An 18,797-nucleotide genomic window follows, 5' to 3' on the forward strand; every position below is an offset into this window, starting at 1 on the left:
GGGACAGGGCGAGAGGGAGAGACAGAGGGGGGAGAGAGAGAGTGAGAAGTTAGTGAGGGCTCGCCGACCCCCGGGCACGCCACCAGGTGGTCCTCCGCCAGCTGGATGGCCGTCTCCAGCGACGTGGGCCGGTGGCACTGGACCCACTCGGCGGTCTTTCTTGGGAGCCAAGTGATGAATTGCTCCAGCACCACCAGATCGATGGTATGGTCCACGTCGCTTCCGCCGGCCAAGAGCCATCTGCGGCACGAGTCCCGGAGCTGTTGGGCCATAGCGAAGGGTCGGCCGGCCTCGCCCCATTCCAGGGAGCGGAACCTCTGGCGGTGTTGCTCCGGGGTCCGACCGACCCTCTGTAGGATGGCCCTTTTTAGATCCTCGTACTTCAGGAGGTTCGCTACCGGCAGATGTTGGGCGGCCGCCTGGGCTTCTCCTGTTAGTAATGGAATGAGGCGCACCGGCCACTGTGCCCGGGGCCAGCCGGAGGCCTCCGCGGTCTTCTGGAAGAGGTCTATGAAGGCCTCCGGATCGTCCTCTGGCCCCATCTTGTGGAGGGGCATGTGGACCGATGCGCTAGCCCGCCCGGCGGCTTCGGCGCGAACCTCCCAATCCATCCAGCTCCGGAACCGCTCGCGGTCCTCTTGCTGGCCGCGGACAATCGCCTCGAAGCGGCGCTCCTGGTCCGCCCGCAGGTCCAGCATTGCCTGATGTTGGTCTTGGTGGAGGACCGCGAGGGAGGTGATGATGTCCGCAAATGGCGAGGCGGAGGGCGTTGTCATGGCGGCGGCGCTGTCCTACTTCCTTCCCGGGTTTCGGCACCAGTGTGATAAAGTTCGTTTGTGTAAGGAAGGAAGAGGACAAGGGGGTCGGTTTGACTGCTGACGCTTCTCTTTATTAGAACAAAAACTCAGTCTCTTCACACGGCTATTGCCCGTGTGTATCTCTCTCAGTCACTTCCGGGTTCCGGTTAAACGTTCCGCTTCCGGGTCATCGTGTCTCACAACTCAATGTCCGTGAGTGTGTGTGTGTGTCGCGTCAGCAGTCCCTCTCTCTCTCCTGGATCTCCGGTTCCACCTAGGTTTTATCCCCTCTCCGCGCTCATTACTGGAACGAGAGACAGGTGTTATTAATCTGCTTCCAACCCACTCACTTACCGCTCGTCCCGCGGCTCTCTCTCCCGCTGCAGACCTCGCTGAACCACGCCCCCCTTGCCACACACACCTACATCTCTGAGGCCCTGGGGGTCAGCAGATAAACATCACAGGCTCATTTTTGAGTGAACTATCCCTTAATTGTTACTTCAGTCAAAACAATTAAAACAAAAAAGTAGCCTTGGCCAACTGCATGTATAAAAGTCTAGTTCCGCCACTGGTCTGTTCAAATGTATTTTCATCTTTGGATGAACTATCCCTTTAAGGTTTATGCATTGTGAAATGTTTTACGCCTGTTTTCTCCCAGACAGTAATTCAAAACTCTTTCAGTACTGGAGGCGGTCCTGCTGGAGAAGATGACGGAGAGGAGGCACGATGTGTATATTTCCCAGCATCCTCTGTGAGCGAGGGAACCGCCACGGCCATGTCCATGCAGACAGCAGCTGACCACACATTCACACACGCGGCAGGTACGCACACGATTTAGATCTGCCACCACACACACATATAGAATCACATGCAACTTAGATGGAGTAGTTACATGTACTGATTGTTACAGTCATTTCACTTCAATTAGAGGAAGTGCTCAAAAACCATGGAAAGTGGAAGAATGGTTCTAACTATTAATGATCAGAATGTAATGTAGTTGATTAGTTTACTGTTTTTTTAATTTAAGGTGTGTTGTTATGGTTGTTATGCATTTCACCACGATTTTAAACACAGTTCATGCTGTCTGGTGCTTAAGAGTCTGAAATATCCATGTGATGATACCAAACCTTAGACAAGCCAGACCCACATCAAGATGTTTGGTCTGGAAACTCACCATTGACAGCTCAATCTGAGGGGCGGATAAACGGTCGTCTTTCAAACTCCCTCTGCACGCGATAGGATAGCGCTACACCAACCAGAGCAACGTAGGTGAAATCGATGATAGATTAAACATTCGCCGTATCCGGCCAGCAAAACTCAGAACACATCTTCCCTTTTTAAGAATGACTTCAGTGCCGTTCTTTGTTCTTTTCTCAGAGAAAAGCTTAACTCCAAGTCTTCCAGAGTCGCGGTCAAAGCTGATTCGAAAGACCGCCGTTCGCCAGTTTCTGTGTTTACTAGAAGCACGTAAACGCAACTCGGCCGTCGTCATTATGGCCCCGCCCACCGACTCTATACACGACGTGATTGGCCAGACCAGATTGTGAGGAAGGGTATTGAGAGTTCCTAGACGACACTTGCGGGCAGAATAATTTGCTGCCGCTAGGGTGCGTCTAGATTTCCAAGCTAACCAAACCTCTTATTGATTTGTTTTAAATAATTTGATAATGAATGAATGAATGAATGAATGGTGCTTTAACTCATTTTTTTATCTGGGAAATATTTAGTTAATTAAAAATGTCAGGGTTATTTGAATAGGAAGGTCAACGAACAGCATCCTTTGGAACATTATACATGTTTTATGATAAATGTGTCCTTGCTGAAATAAAATATTACTTTCTTAATTTTTCTTACCTTACCGACATATTTTTTTGGTAGTGCATCACATTTTCCTATATAATATTGTTCATGATAATAATGTTTCTTGAGCAGCAAATCCTCATATGAATGATTAGTGAAGGATCATGTGACACTGAAGACTGGAGTAATGATGATAAATTCAGCTTTAATTACAGGAATAATTAAAATATATATTCTTTTAAATGTTAATATTTCAAAATGTTATTGTTTTTACTGCTTGCACAGTTTTGATCAAATAAATACATTCTTGGTAGGCTTATGAAAGTTATTTCACAAAAATTGAAAACATTTCAATTATTCTTTGTTGTTTTTTACTGGTAGTGTATATAATAATGACAATTATTAATATTATTATTATTATTAATATATGCGTGCATATATATATATATATATATATATATATATATATATATATATATATATATATAAAATTTTATAATAGAATTATTCATTATGTATGTTATATGAATATAAATAATATTGTAGTCATTCTGTCTATCGCCTTGGTTGTGAATTACAAACGCTGCATAATCATACAATACATTTTGAATTAACAGTCTGAATACTCAATTCTGATTGGCTGGATGAAACTGTTTAATGCACAGATGGTTCCACGTCAGTTTAATCACTTCGTATCGGGCGGTTCTTTGCCTCCACATCGTGCATTATAATCGTTTAATGCACAGCTCTCCATGGATTATCCCTTACATAAATTTAAAATAGATTTGAATTTAGTATGTGCGGCAATACAACATCTGTCGTCTCTCTCGTTTAGGTCAGTTCTACGTGATGATGACTCCTTCAGATGCTCTGCATTCTGCCTCTCAGCGGACTATAGCTCCACGCACACATACGTACACTGTGTAAGTAAGTGTTATGTTTTTAAGCTCATAGGATTGTCCCTCAGTCTACAAAAATCTTAATTTGCATTTACTACCTTACTGACAGCATGCCACAGGTGTCCATTAAAGGGTTAGTTCACCCAAAAATGTCAATTCTGTCATTAATTCCTCTCCCTCATGGTGTTACAAAACTGGAAGACCTTTGTTCATCTTAACAGCATAAATGAAGATTTTTCTAATGAAATCTGAGAGCTCTCTGACCCTTTATAGAGAGAAATTTAAGACCTTTCAAGGTCTAAATATTTAAGCTTAATGTTATGAAGTGACGAGAAAACTTTTATGTCTTCACTGCTGTTTAGATTCTCAGATTTCATCAAAAATATCTTTATTTGTGTACCGAAGATGAACGAAGGTCTTAAGGGTTTCAACATTAATGAATAGCAGAGTTCACACCATCTATAACGATAAAGGCAGATATAATCTTTGGAATCACTTGCAGAACCAGGTGACCAATAAAAGAAAAGTGTTTTTAATACAAAAAAAAGTCAACCTTCAAATAATTATGTTCAGTTATGCACTCAATACTTGGTGGGGAATCCTTTTGCAGAAATGGCTGCTTCAATGCGGCGTGGCATGGAGGCGATCAGCAGGTGCTGCTGAGGTGTTCTGGAGGCCCAGGATGCTTCGATAGCGGCCTTAAGCTCATCCAGAGTGTTGGGTCTCGCGTCTCAACTTTCTCTTCACAATATCCCACAGATTCTCTATGGGGTTCAGGTCAGGAGAGTTGAGCACAGTAATACCATGGTCAGTAAACCATTTACCAGTGGTTTTGGCACTGTGAGCAGGTGCCAGGTCGTGCTGAAAAACCAAATCTTCATCTCCATAAAGCTTTTCAGCAGATGGAAGCACTTGCACTTGACTGTGGGTACTTGACACAGTCTTCCTCCAGACTCTGGCACCTTGATTTTGGCTAGGCAACGTGGGGGAGAGGACGCTGGCGTTGTCTGTTCGCCGCTTCTCCACCCACAACAAATCATGTTAATGTACTATTAGATTTACATTTTATTTTATTTCCTTATGTTTGTGACTAGTCTAACAGTCAGAGCTACAATTGGGACTGTTGCTGATTGCTGGCAGCCACTGAGAGGTCGTTGTTCGTCGTTTCGCCGTTTTCCACCGCTTCTCTGATGTTTACGTTTGAATTGCTGCGGTTGGTTTCTGGTTTGGAGGACATTTGATGTTTCTCGCCGCGGGTGCTCACTGGTGGTCTCCCTTGGGCTTAAGCTGCATGGTGGCTGAAGTTTGGACCGGGCTAGCGTCATCCGGGCTCTCGTCGTCGGCGTCCGGCATGATGTTGGGATGTTCTGCTTCTCGGCTGCGCCGCTGTTCCGTCCTGCATTGCGACCGTGGAGCGACATCTGCGCCGGCCCCGGTGTGTCCACAGAAGTGCCCGGAGGAATGTTCTGCCTCCTGCATGGTGCTGCAGCGATCCCCATCGTTTGAATCATCATGAAGAAGACCCATCATCTGGTCTTCAGCTGTCGTGCCTCGGCGATGTCATCGGGACACTGCCGCTGGGAGAAATCTGAAACATGGACTGGACCACAGTGTGCTGCGGAGCTAACAGAGACTTCCACTATCAGCTGTTTTCTGTCCACCATCAGCTCTGTTTCTGTTCTGTTTTCTGTGTTGGTTGATTGTTTGTAGTATTCTATATTTTTACTTGTTATTCATTTTTTGTTGTTATTCCACCCCCCCCCCCCCCCCCCCCCCTTTGTTGCACTTTGAGATTCTTCGGAATAAAAAGTGCATTATAAATAAAATCTATTATTATTATTATTATTATTGATTTCTGAATGACATGCAAAATTTGCTTTCATCCGAAAAAAGTACTTTGGACCACTGAGCAACAGTCCAGTGCTGCTTCTCTGTAGCCCAAAAGTGTCTTGACCTGGGGAATGCGGCACCTGTAGCCCATTTCCTGCACACGCCTGTGCGATTATGTTTACAGTGTGCAATATAACATGAGTTCATGTTTCGCGTGTAAAAAAACTGTATTTTTCACACAATTGACTTATCTGTACAGCGTTGTTTCCTCTGTCCTAAAAACGGCCTGATGATTTCCTTGTTCTATGAAGACCCTCCTTCAGAAACACGTAACGCGCACTTTGCCTGGAAAGGTCCCGCCTCTTACCATAAAGGATAGATGCAAGCACTGAATGTGCGTTCTTCTCCCCGTGGGGGAGCAACAAGACCACGCCCCCTATTTTGTGTGTTCTTGTGCGCGGAGGGTTAGTCAGCAAACGGTTCTAGTGACGTCATTAAAGCAGGAAGTGCAGCGGTGTAGTCCAAACCGGCCGTTCTCTGTAGGCTTTGAAAGGGAACTTCTGTTAAATAAAATATCTCGCTTGGCATTGAACTTTGAGCTTTATAATGTTACAGGTATTATTTATGCTCTAACAGCAACATTACACACTAACTAAAGTTTGAAAGATGGAATTGCAAAGAACGGAACCTTTAAAACACCGGTAACACTTTAGCCAGAAGATATTAATTGCCACACATCCAATGTTCCAAATGTTTATTAAGCCCGCACACACACACACACACACACACACACACACACACACACACACACACACACACACACACACACACACACACACACACACAGACAGACAGACACACACACACACACACACACACACACACACACACACACACACACACACACACACACACACACACACACACACAGACACACCACACACACACACACACGCACACACACACACACACACAGATTACGTTTACATGGACAGCAGTAATCAAATTATTGACCTTATTCTGAATAAGACAATATTCTGATTAAGGTGTTTACATGACTTGCTTTTTGAATAATTATTCACGCTCATAGCGTGACTTTGGCAGGTCTGTTCAAATGTAATGGTCTCGGGAAACCCGCTGTAACTTCACCTGTGGGTGTCGCTGTTGGACAGTGTTACTTTGCATTAAAAAGTATAAAAATCACTTGTTTTTATGTTTTATATACATTCACATTATTTTATTTTTGTAATATCTAGTCTCTTTCAGTATTTATGAAGAGACTCTGTCCCTCTTTGCTCCTTATTGACAGCCTACATTTAGAATAATAGCTCTGATTAATGATGAAAAAGGTTTAAAAATCGCGACTGTTTGGATTGTTTTTCCTGCCGTCGAGCCACAGCGTTCACTGAATGACCCATCTGGTTCGCGATTACAGATACAAACTTATTATATTTTACTTTTTCAACGAGCATAATAATTAGAACAAAAATAAAAAATATAGAGGACGCAGTGTTCAAAATGAACAGTCAAGCAAAACACACACCGCTCATAGCAACGCGCGTTATGGCAACGACATTTCAGACTTACAGATACGTAAAAGATAAACTTTAAAAATATTATTGATAATTGTTGAAAGGGGCAACTTTTGATTAATTTTCAAAAAGGGCAGGGCTCGAATCCTCAAAGCCCTCCCCTTTGCACTAGTGTGTGCGTAACGTTATGTGTGCTGTCACAAAATGCGGCGAAATCTCCGACACAACGTTAATAGTTAATTAAAGGTTTGTACATGTCTGTAATGCTCTCCGATAATGAGACTAAAATAGGCATACTCCACGTGTCTTAATCTGATTTGCGTTAAGTTCGATTATGACTTTAATCGGATTAAGGTCATTAGAAATCGTATTGTCTTAATCAGATTAATATCGGAACATTGTTGTCCATGTAAACGTACTCACTCACTCACTCACTCACTCACTCACTCACTCACTCACTCACTCACTCACTCACTCACTCACTCACTCACTCACTCACTCACTCACTCACTCACTCACTCACTCACATACTCACTCACTCACTCACTCACTCACTCACTCACTCACTCACTCACTCACTCACACACTCACTCACTCACTCACATACTCACTCACTCACTCACTCACTCACTCACTCACTCACTCACTCACTCACTCACTCACTCACTCACACACTCACTCACTCACTCACTCACTCACTCACATACTCACTCACTCACTCACTCACTCACTCACTCACTCACTCACTCACTCACTCACTCACTCACTCACTCACTCATGTGTGTATGTGCTTGGATCTATAATTGCAGATTGCACTTGGGGATTCTCTCTGGGTTTCTTAATCCAGCTCAGCCAGATCCAATGGAAAATACTTTTTGAAGAAAGCACTCATTTTCGTGTCTTTAGTACTTTCTGAAAAAATAAGAAAATAAATTATATGTTATTAGAAACATCACTGACCACAGAACTGAACAACTAGTTGTTAATGACGTTAAATGCGGTCGTCACTCCTGAAACTTTACAGTGTGTGCGTGGCCATTGTGATGTTGCATCTCAAATGCTCTGTTGACATTCACCTTCTGGGCCGTTGATTTCAGGAGAAGCATCACTAACATCAACCTTCCAACCAGACACAGGTTCAGTGTCAGGCGCATCCAACGGGAAATACTTTTTGAAGAAAGCCCTTATTTTCTTCTTTTTAGTACTTTCTGCAAAAAAGAAGAAAACACATAATATGTTATTAGAAACATCACTGACTGCAGGTCAAAAATGAATAATTAGTCCAACTTGAAAGAAATTTCTGTTTGCATCTCATTCGTTCTGCACACACAGTTCAGTAATGTACAGCAGTGTCGACCACATTTACTCAAACTATACACAGTGTGTACGGACAGAACTGATAGTTGTTAAATGACGTTAAATGCAGTCGTCACTCCTGAAACTTTACAGTGTGTGCGTGGACATTGTAATATTGCATCTCAAATGCTCTGTTGACATTCACCTGTTTTTGGGCTGTACTTTTCGATCCCACTGCTGCTCCCTTGCCAGCCGACGCTAACCAGATCCATTTCAGCTGTTGGCTCTGGAACAGCCGGATCCAACCCAAAAAGCATTTGGAAGAATTCATTAATCTTTTTCGCCATCCACTCTGTGGTAGTTTCTGAAAAACAAATAATGTGTTATTAGAAACATCTCAAACCACAGATTAGACATGAATAATTAGTCTGACTGGAAAGACATTGCTGTTTGCTTCTCATTGTAATGTTGCATCTCAAATGCTCTGTTGACATCAGGGTTGGGAAGGACACTTTTAAAGTGTATTTCACTACAAATTACAAAATACATGCTTTAAAATGTAATTTGTAACATATTTCATAAGATAACACAAGCTTTGTAACTTAATCTAAATAAATACTTTGGCAATATTTGCGTCACTGGAGTAATTTTTCCAGAAATAAAATGCATAAATCTCTCGTCTCAGGGGGATGTGAGAGGGGGGAGCACGGTCATTAGAATATACTCCAGGGTTTCTACTGATAGAAAGCCATATGCTAATCGCTGAAGTAACGCTTTAATTAAGGCATGTAACACAAAGGGACCACCAAACATAGGACTGGGTTTTCCTCTGCAAATTATTTTAAACAACATTAGTTGTCCACAATATTTCCGGAAGCAAAAAAATGCTGACAATCTTAAGAAATAAAATAAAATAAAAATACTGCTCAAGAAGGCAACATGACGCATTACGATCTGGGGTGTGTAAACTTTTTGAATTGAATTTCTGTTTGCATCTCATTTGTTCTGCACACACACAGTTCAGTAATGTACAGCAGTGATGACAACATTTACAAAAACTACACACAGTGTGTACGGACAGAACTGAACAACTAGTTGTTAATGACGTTCAATGCAGTCGTCACTCCTGAAACTTTACAGTGTGTGCGTGGACATTGTGATGTTGCATCTCAAATGCTCTGTTGACATTCACCTTCTGGGCCGTTGATTTCAGGAGAAGCATCACTAACATCAACCTTCCAACCAGACACAGGTTCAGTGTCAGGCGCATCCAGCGGGAAATACTTTTTGAAGAAAGCCCTTATTTTCTTCTTTTTAGTACTTTCTGCAAAAAAGAAGAAAACACATAATATGTTATTAGAAACATCACTGACTGCAGGTCAAAAATGAATAATTAGTCCAACTTGAAAGAAATTTCTGTTTGCATCTCATTCGTTCTGCACACACAGTTCACTAATGTACAGCAGTGTCAACCACAAACTATACAGTGTGTACGGACAGAACTGAACTGATAGTTGTTAATGACGTTAAATGCGGTCGTCACTCCTAAAACTTTACAGTGTGTGTGTGGACATTGTAATATTGCATCTCAAATGCTCTTTTGACATTCACCTCCTGGGCCGCTCATTTCAGGAGGAGCATTCACACCATCACTGACATCCACCTTCTGATCTTCTGCAGACACAGGTTCAGTGTCAGCCGCATCCAACGGGAAATACTTTTTAAAGAAAGCCCTTATTTTCTTGCCTTCAGTACTTTCTGAAAAAAGAAGAAAACAAATATGTTATTAGAAACATCACTGACTGCAGGTCAAAAATGAATAATTAGTTCAACATGAAAATACATTTCTGTTTGCATCTCATTCATTCTGCACACACACAGTTCAGTAATTTACGGGAGTGTCGACCACATTTACTCAACTTACACACAGTGTGTACAGACAGAACTGATAGTTGTTAAATGATGTTAAATGTGGTCGTCCCTCCTGAAACTGTACAGTGTGTGTGTGGACATTGTAATGTTGCATCTCAAATGCTCTGTTGACATTCACCTCCTGGGCCGCTCATTTCAGGAGAAGCATTCATGTCATCACTGACATCCACCTTCTGATCTTCTGCAGACACAGGTTCAGTGTCAGGCGCATCCAACGGGAAATACTTTTTAAAGAAAGCACTCATTTTCTTGCCTTCAGTACTTTCTGAAAAAAGAAGAAAACAAATAATATTTTATTAGAAACATCACTAACTGCAGGTCAAAAATGAATAACTAGTCAACCATGAAAGAAATTTCTGTTTGCATCTCAATCGTTCTGCACACACACAGTTCAGTAATTTACAGGATTGACGACGACATTTACAAAAACTATACACAGTGTGTACGGACAGAACTGAACAACTAGTTGTTAATGACGTTAAATGCGGTCGTCACTCCTGAAACTTTACAGTGTGTGCGTGGCCATTGTGATGTTGCATCTCAAATGCTCTGTTGACATTCACCTTCTGGGCCGTTGATTTCAGGAGAAGCATCACTAACATCCACCTTCCAACCAGACACAGGTTCAGTGTCAGGCGCATCCAACGGGAAATACTTTTTGAAGAAAGCCCTTATTTTCTTGCCTTCAGTACTTTCTGAAAAAAGAAGAAAACAAATAATATGTTATTAGAAACATCACTGACTGCAGGTCAAAAATGAATAATTAGTCCAACTTGAAAGAAATTTCTGTTTGCATCTCATTCGTTCTGCACACACACAGTTCAGTAATGTACAGCAGTGATGACCACATTTACAAAAACTACACACAGTGTGTACGGACAGAACTGAACAACTAGTTGTTAATGATGTACAATGAGAGACCTAAGAGATGACAGATGATAAGACCAGAGATTTATCTCGTCTGTATGTGCAGTGCAAGAAATCCTAGGGAAAGTGGTATGAGCCTTGACTTATTTGTGTTGCCAGATCTTGCAAGCAAATCAGCAGAAAAGCTCATAAAAAAACTAAATAAATTAAATACTGCAACCCACACCAGAAGACATTAATAATGGCATAAACTCGACCGCTGTATGAGCCAAGCTTAAATAAAATGAAATAAAAACAGCTTGGACATGGCAACACAGCGAGAGTGCGCTCTGAAGTTTCAGGAGTAAGTTGTGGTCCGTATACACATGGAATGATCATTTTGGGGACTCACTCCTGCATTTAAATGTATTTATAACTCCTGAAACTTTACAGTGTGTGCGTGGACATTGTGATATTGCATCTCAAATGCTCTTTTGACATTCACCTCCTGGGCGGCTCATTTCAGGAGAAGCATTCACACCATCACTGACATCCACCTTCCGATCTTCTGAGGACACAGGTTCAGTGTCAGGAACGTTTGCATCTGGGACACACGATTCCTTGGGTTCAGGCAGATCCAATTCAGGTTCCGTCACGGGATCAGACAAAGGCTCAGCCGGGTCGATCGGAAAATACTTTTGTAAGCAAGCACTCATTTTCTTAATCACTTTAGTAAAAAGAAGAAGAAAACAAATAATCTTTTATTAGAAACATCACTAACCACAGATCGAAAATGAATAATTAGTCCAACTTGAAATACATTTCTGTTTGCATCTTATTTGTTCTGCACACACACAGTTCAGTAATTTACAGGATTGACGACCACATTTACAAAAACTACACACAGTGTGTACGGACAGAACTGAACAACTAGTTGTTAATGACGTTAAATGGAGTCGTCACTCCTGAAACTTTACAGTGTGTGCGTGGACATTGTGATGTTGCATCTCAAATGCTCTGTTGACATTCACCTCTTTTAGGGCTGTAGTTTTTGTTCTCTGGCACTTCTGCTGGCCAGCGGACAGTAACCAGAGTCACTTCAGGTTCAGGAGCCGGATTCATCCAAAAGAGTGTTCTGAGGAATCCACTAACTTTTCTCCCTATCCACTCTGTGGTAGTTTCTGAAAAACAAATAATGTGTTATTAGAAACATCTCAAACCACAGATTAGACATGAATAATTGTCAGAGTCTGAGAATCCCCAATTGCTTTCTACATTAATTGCCGTTACACTTTAAATTAATGTTTAAATGAAATAAATGACAAGCAATCACTGTGGCAATCTAAAGAAAATATTGGATGTGACATTAACTAATTTAATTACCACCCATTTAAAATATAAATGTTGTATTTTAAACACATAATTAAGTTACACCCCGAACCCAGGTTGACATTCACATTCAATTTATATTTATTTGTAGATGTGTCTACATTACAATTTAGATTAAACTGCTATCAGAGGTGACTGTGTCTAAGACCCTGTTTACACCTGGTATAAAGATGTGTTTCCGTCGATCAGATCACAAGTGGACGACACTCATTACAGGTGTAAACAGTTTGAGCTTGTCCATTTTTGACCACTTCTGGAGGTATTCAGAAACACATCTGTCCTGTTAGCATTATGGGAAGCGCAGGATTTAAACTTTTGAGTGGAGACCGAAGCTTGGTTTGAAGATGAAAAAACATACCAAGCACAATTCGTCGCGGCTGTCAGAGCAGAAATGAAAGCTGCTGCTCTGCGAATGTTCTTTGGTTTTATCTGGTTGGTTTCATATGTAAATTGTGTGAGCATATTTCATCCAAAACCCGCCCACAGACCCTCCCCTCAAAGAAATCAGGACAGAAGTGGTTGAAACAAGTGGACAAAAGAGACGGATTCAAACACGGTGCAAACGGGAATGTGTCTCCCTCGTATGACGAATGACCAGAACGCATCTTAATACCAGGTGTACACAATACAAATCATGCAGTTTGCTAACGTCATGTATTCATTTAAGCAGAAATAATGATTTCATTAAAAAAAGTTGTGATCATCGTAATGATTACAGCAAGTTATATGGAAAAGTTGTGAGTGGTGCATATTGAGCATTCACCTGTCGAGTTACAGATTATGTCGATCTGCAGATCCTCGCCCTCTAAAGCGGCATGACTGACTGACATGCACTCATCGTCGTCCACCTCCAGCTGTGCGGTTATGTCGCCTGGTAAGCACCCGAGAAGATCGTAAATGCTGTCGGTGACCATAAAGTCCACCTGCAGATTCTCCTCATCCGGGATCCAGACACTGTCAATTAAGAACAACTCGCCGTTTACGTAAACCTCCAGAGGTACCTCTCTGTAGTTTGAGATTGAAGCCATAGTTTTGTAAGCTGATCAAATCAAATTCAACGGAAACGGGTGATATCAGATCAGATCAGATGTCCAAAACTGTATGTGTGATGCACAGCACACTGTGTGTGGCTGTACAGTGCAAGTCTATATTCTGTGGGTATGCACGCGCTGAATGTAGACTCTATATAAAAAGATGGTGCTTGTAAAGTTGTTTCTGAAGTTAATATCGGTAGGTTATTGCTGTAAAATAGTCAGATGTGTAGCTCAAAATCGCTCGGATTATCGCTGTGCTGAAGAATCTGCAAGTGAGAGTCTTTATAGTAAATGCCGTCTGTGACGCAAGTGCTGTCTGTGACGCAATCATAGATGACGCTCCACGGTTGCCATAGAAACGGATTGATTGACAGTAGCAGGTTTATGTTGTTACCGACTCACTAATGATCATCTATATATTATTATTAATGTAAAATAAATAATTTAACACAATTTCCTATACTCAGATTACATTTACTGACTGGATTTCAATCACCTTAGGGGTGGGTAAATAGAAAATGTAACGTTACCAGTTTTCCAGTCAGTGTTTGCGATGCAGACTCTCCCTCCAGCGCCACCATATTTAAAACACAAAAAAGAAACAAAACATTTATTTACTAGACTTTTTAAAGGCCGAATTGTGAAGGCCGAATTAAATGGGATGATAAAAACATCGCGTAAATCAATAAGTTGCCTTACAAGTTGTCCAGTCCTCCTCGCGAGCTGCGTGAACACCAAAACAAACAAGTGTAGTCCGATTCACGAGCAAATGACTCATTTGAGCAGATTCTTTTCATGACTCGTTTTATTTTCACTCACGTAACGTTACACTGGTTTTAATCTTGAATCAGCTCTAACGAATACGAAACGAATCGTTCTGAATGAACTTAAGGAATTCGTCAAAGCGATTATTAAATCAACATTTGACACACTGAACCGATTCGCAAGTTAAAGAAAGCTCTTTCACACCACAACTACAGATAGTAACGATACAGTTCTAAAAATCTCTCTCAACATTAATGAATAGCAGAGTTCACACCATCTATAACGATAAAGGCAGAGATAATCTTTGGAATCACTTGCAGAATTTTTTTTTTTCCAGGTAAGAAAAAACATTGACAATCGAATCCATAACGACCTCGAGCATTTAAAGCGGCAGACAAGCAGAATGAACAGAATGATATTGTCCACGGGTGAGGACGGAAATACAGGTCCTTCTCAAAAAATTGCATATTGTGATAAAGTTCATTATTTTCCATAATGTAATGATGAAAATTAAACTTTCATATATTTTAGATTCATTGCACACCAACTGAAATATTTCAGGTCTTTTATTGTTTTAATACTGATGATTTTGGCATACAGCTCATGCAACAAAACAATTAGCATATTTCATCCGACCAATTAAAGAAAAGTGTTTTTAATACAATAAAAGTCAACCTTCAAATAATTATGTTCAGTTATGCACTCAATACTTGGTGGGGAATCCTTTTGCAGAAATGGCTGCTTCAATGCGGCGTGGCATGGAGGCGATCAGCCTGTGGCGCTGCTGAGGTGTTATGGAGGCCCAGGATACTTCGATAGCGGCCTTAAGCTCATCCAGAGTGTTGGGTCTTGCGTCTCTCAACTTTCTCTTCACAATATCCCACAGATTCTCTATGGGGTTCAGGTCAGGAGAGTTGAGCACAGTAATACCATGGTCAGTAAACCATTTACCAGTGGTTTTGGCACTGTGAGCAGGTGCCAGGTCGTGTTGAAAAAACAAATCTTCATCTCCATAAAGCTTTTCAGCAGATGGAAGCATGAAGTGCTCCAAAATCTCCTGATAGCGAGCTGCATTGACCCTTGATAAAACACAGTGGACCAACACCAGCAGCTGACATGGCACCCCAGATCACTGACTGTGGGTACTTGACACTGGACTTCAGGCATTTGGGCATTTCCTTCTCCCCAGTCTTCCTCCAGACTCTGGCACCTTGATTTCCGAATGACATGCAACATTTTTCTTTCATCCGAAAAAAGTACTTTGGGCCACTGAGCAACAGTCCAGTGCTTCTTTTCTGTAGCCCAAAGTGTCTTGACCTGGGGAATGCGGCACCTGTAGCCCATTTCCTGCACACGCCTGTGCACGGCGGCTCTGGGTGTTTCTACTCCAGACTCAGTCCACTGCTTCCGCAGGTCCCCCAAGGTCTGGAATCGGTCCTTCTCCACAATCTTCCTCAGAGTCCGGCCACCTCTTCTCGTTGTGCAGGGTTTTTTCCCACACTTTTTCTTTCCTACAGACTTCCCACTGAGGTGCCTTGATACAGCACTCTGGGAACAGCCTATTCGTTCAGAAATGTCTTTCTGTGTCTTCCCCTCTCGCTTGAGGGTGTCAATGATGGCCTTCTGGACAGCAGTCAGGTCGGCAGTCTTACCCATGATTGCGGTTTTGAGTAATGAACCAGGCTGGGAGTTTTTAAAAGCCTCAGGAATCTTTTGCAGGTGTTTAGAGTTAATTAGTTGATTCAGATGATTAGGTTAATAGCTCGTTTAGAGAGACTTTTCATTATATGCTAATATGAGCTGTATGCCAAAATCATCAGTATTAAAACAATAAAAGACCTGAAATATTTCAGTTGGTGTGCAATGAATCTAAAATATATGAAAGTTTAATTTTTATCATTACATTATGGAAAATGATGAACTTTATCACAATATGCTAATTTTTTGAGAAGGACCTGTAGTTCTTTATAGTTCTCTTTAAAGATATTGTTCTTGTGTGAACCGTTGTTTCAACGATGCTCGTATCAAAAGAGTTTAGGGGAGAGTGGGACACAACCTATAGCCTAGTTGACTGTTTCAGTTTGTGAGGGTTCCGATCATTTTCCCCCACATTAATTTCTCAAATATCTAGTTCAATTGTGTGGTTTTGTTTTATTAATACAGTGTATACTTGTTTTCTTGATTTACCCAAAAGAGTGGAAGTGAAATAGTGACATGCCTCATAGGCTGGAGTAGGTTGCCTACATACAGTAAAATGAGCATATGACAGCTTAAAACGTGATCTGATATAATCCCAGAAATATCTAAGACAAACTTAAATATTTTGTTTATAAAATACAATTATTATTATTTTTTAAAAGTAAAGTAATAGCATTTTAAAATAATTAGCCTAATAATAATAATAATAATAAATAATAAGATCCATTTCATTTAGTAGAGATATCAGTCTTCCTTCAGTATTGGTAGTAACAAGTAGCAAGACTTTCAGGGCATCATGCGTATGTGCAAGAGCTCTTGTACCTCTCACTTTACCTCTCCCACTAATGTACTGCACATTTATATAGTGTACCAGTAGGTTTCTGTCAAAGGAATAGTTCACTCAAAAATTCTAATTCTGTCATAATGTACTCATGCTCATGTTTGTAACAACATGAGGGCGAGGAATGAATGACAGAATTTTCATTTCTTGGTGAACTAACCCTTCAAAAGCCTAATCCATAACATTCATTAGTATTGAACGAGACATGTTTACACATTTTATAGGTCAAATAATAACACGTCAAGGGTCTGGGTTTTGTATTTTGGATGGTATTTACCCAGGGAGTGATTGCGTCCAGGCACCTTTTGCATATTCTTTGTGCCTTGCTCTCCATTTAACCTTGAGATCCTGCTCCATATGAAAACAGGGCTGTTTGTCACGATTCTCTTTTTTGACAGGATCATGCGCTCAGATTCAGTCATAATTCATGGGAGAGCGTGGTTTGTTGTGCTTCCTTTTTGAAGGTGCCGTTGTGAAATTGGGTGACGCTCACGCGTTTGTGCGGTTGCAACATTCTCATCCTCCACAATAGGCTCAGTAGAAATATTCTGCTGAAGAATCGCATGTCAGAGGTGTTTGTTTCAGTTTATTTCCTTCTTTTGGACACACAGCTTTTGCAGCTCACACATAATGAATTGCACAAGAATCCTAATCTTTCTTTCTTAAATTAGACTTTCAAATCCCTCAGGTTATTAGTTCCTGGGATATAAGCCACTGTAGTTAGAGAGTGTGGGTTGCATGCCAAATAAAATGCTGATCACACAGATACACAGTACTTATTTTAGTATTATTTATAGTATTTACTAATTAATTAGTTTTTGCTCTGTGTTTTTTCCTTTTTATTAGTTTTTTATCATTATATTTTGTGTAAAAGGGCCTCAGTTTTTCAAAGTTTGGTCAAATATGATGTTTTTTTGTACCGTTGTACACCCTGAGATTTTAACAAATGTAGTATGTTATTTAAATCATCCACGAATAAACCATTTTCGCTACTTTAAATACTATAAAAATTGTAGGTGGCATGCCATTCCAGTATATTTCTTGAAGGATATTTCTGTTCATGTTAATATCAGTCAGATTTACTTTTTTAGCAAAGATGGTAACCATCCAATCAAACACTTCCTGCAATGTCATTCATTTTGTAATCAAAGCATGGATTTTTGAAATGTCTGAAATAAATGTGCCCCTTTTCTGCAGAGATGAACTCAACACAAGACAGCATGAAGGTTTTAACTGGTGAGAAGAATTTTTACATCCCCTTAAGACAAAGTAAACCCAAAGAAACCCATCATTTCTGTGCCACAACATTACCGCCTGATGGCCCTTACCTACGAAACAAATGTACGTCAGAAATTTGAACGCATGGGCATTTATCAATATGGAAGTGAGCGGTGGGTACGATCAAATCTCATGCCTGTCAGGTTAGCATGAAGCATATAAAATCAGCTGGAGAATTGTAATGAGAGAATTTTGTTCATTTAGATTATTTACCTGTCAAATTAAACAAGGATGTAATATCTTTATTTATTTATTTTTCATTTCCCCCCCATTTCATTATTTAGTTTCCTTATTTTATTCTAAGTTTTTCTATTTTATTATGTTACAGTATATTATTCTGTTATTTTATTATTTCTTCTATTATTTTCTATTTCATTTTATTTATTTTGTTTTATTTTGTTCTGTTTTATTATTTTATTTCATTATTTAATTAATTACTTTTTAATTATTTTATTTTTAATTATTATTTTTTCAATTAAATTTTATTATTTCTTCTATTCTATTCCATTCTGTTTCATTTTACTTATTTTATTTTATTTTGTTCTATTTTTTATTTATTCTATTTATTTTATTACTTTCTTTTCTGTTATTTTAGTCTGTTATTTTATTGTTACAGTATATCATTCTGTTATTTTATTTTTTGTTATTATTATTATTTTTTTTTTTATTAGATTTGATCTGATGTGATTTATATCTGACAACTGATGCTTTTTAACCGATCATTATCCGTTAAATGACGATTATGTCAAATTAAAATGAAAATAGATGGGTCTGTGACCCATTAAAAATAGGCCTACCACAAAAGTTTTTTTTTTTTATTCCCCCAAGGGTTTAAAGCAGCACTAGGTTACTTTTCAACC

At 40.3% G+C, this 18,797-nt stretch overlaps 2 protein-coding genes across 2 annotated transcripts in view; one reads left to right on the top strand and one right to left on the bottom strand.

The window, feature by feature from the left end:
* The window catches only part of usf2l (upstream transcription factor 2, c-fos interacting-like), a 68,041-nt gene that overhangs the window by 8,993 nt on the left and 40,251 nt on the right, over positions 1 to 18,797 (top strand). Inside the window, exons 5-7 of the mRNA XM_067447805.1 lie at positions 1,456 to 1,618; positions 3,433 to 3,520; positions 17,857 to 17,895. Of these exons, the coding sequence (XP_067303906.1) occupies positions 1,456 to 1,618; positions 3,433 to 3,520; positions 17,857 to 17,895 (290 nt within the window). The remainder of the gene's footprint in view (positions 1 to 1,455; positions 1,619 to 3,432; positions 3,521 to 17,856; positions 17,896 to 18,797) is intronic.
* On the bottom strand, positions 7,625 to 14,355 carry LOC137082556 (neuroblast differentiation-associated protein AHNAK-like). Its single transcript, XM_067447804.1, has 10 exons — positions 13,085 to 14,355; positions 11,964 to 12,113; positions 11,438 to 11,659; positions 10,650 to 10,781; positions 10,205 to 10,351; positions 9,766 to 9,912; positions 9,347 to 9,478; positions 8,360 to 8,518; positions 7,935 to 8,066; positions 7,625 to 7,770 (listed from the first exon to the last, which is right to left on the bottom strand). Exons 1-10 carry the CDS (start codon positions 13,347 to 13,349, stop codon positions 7,697 to 7,699), a joined length of 1,560 nt encoding a protein of 519 aa, XP_067303905.1. The 5' UTR covers positions 13,350 to 14,355; the 3' UTR covers positions 7,625 to 7,696.

The sequence above is a fragment of the Pseudorasbora parva genome, chromosome 7, assembly GCF_024679245.1.
Source record: "Pseudorasbora parva isolate DD20220531a chromosome 7, ASM2467924v1, whole genome shotgun sequence".
Taxonomy (NCBI): domain Eukaryota; kingdom Metazoa; phylum Chordata; class Actinopteri; order Cypriniformes; family Gobionidae; genus Pseudorasbora; species Pseudorasbora parva.

Coding starts and splice junctions, on each gene's coding strand:
- LOC137082556 (XM_067447804.1), bottom strand. CDS start 13,349: ATGGCTTCAATCTCAAACTACAGAGAGGTACCTCTGGAGGTTTACGTA. Junction 12,114..13,084: donor CATAATCTGTAACTCGACAG/GTGAATGCTCAA, acceptor TTTGTTTTTCAG/AAACTACCACAGAGTGGATA. Junction 11,660..11,963: donor AAACTACAGCCCTAAAAGAG/GTGAATGTCAAC, acceptor TTTTTACTAAAG/TGATTAAGAAAATGAGTGCT.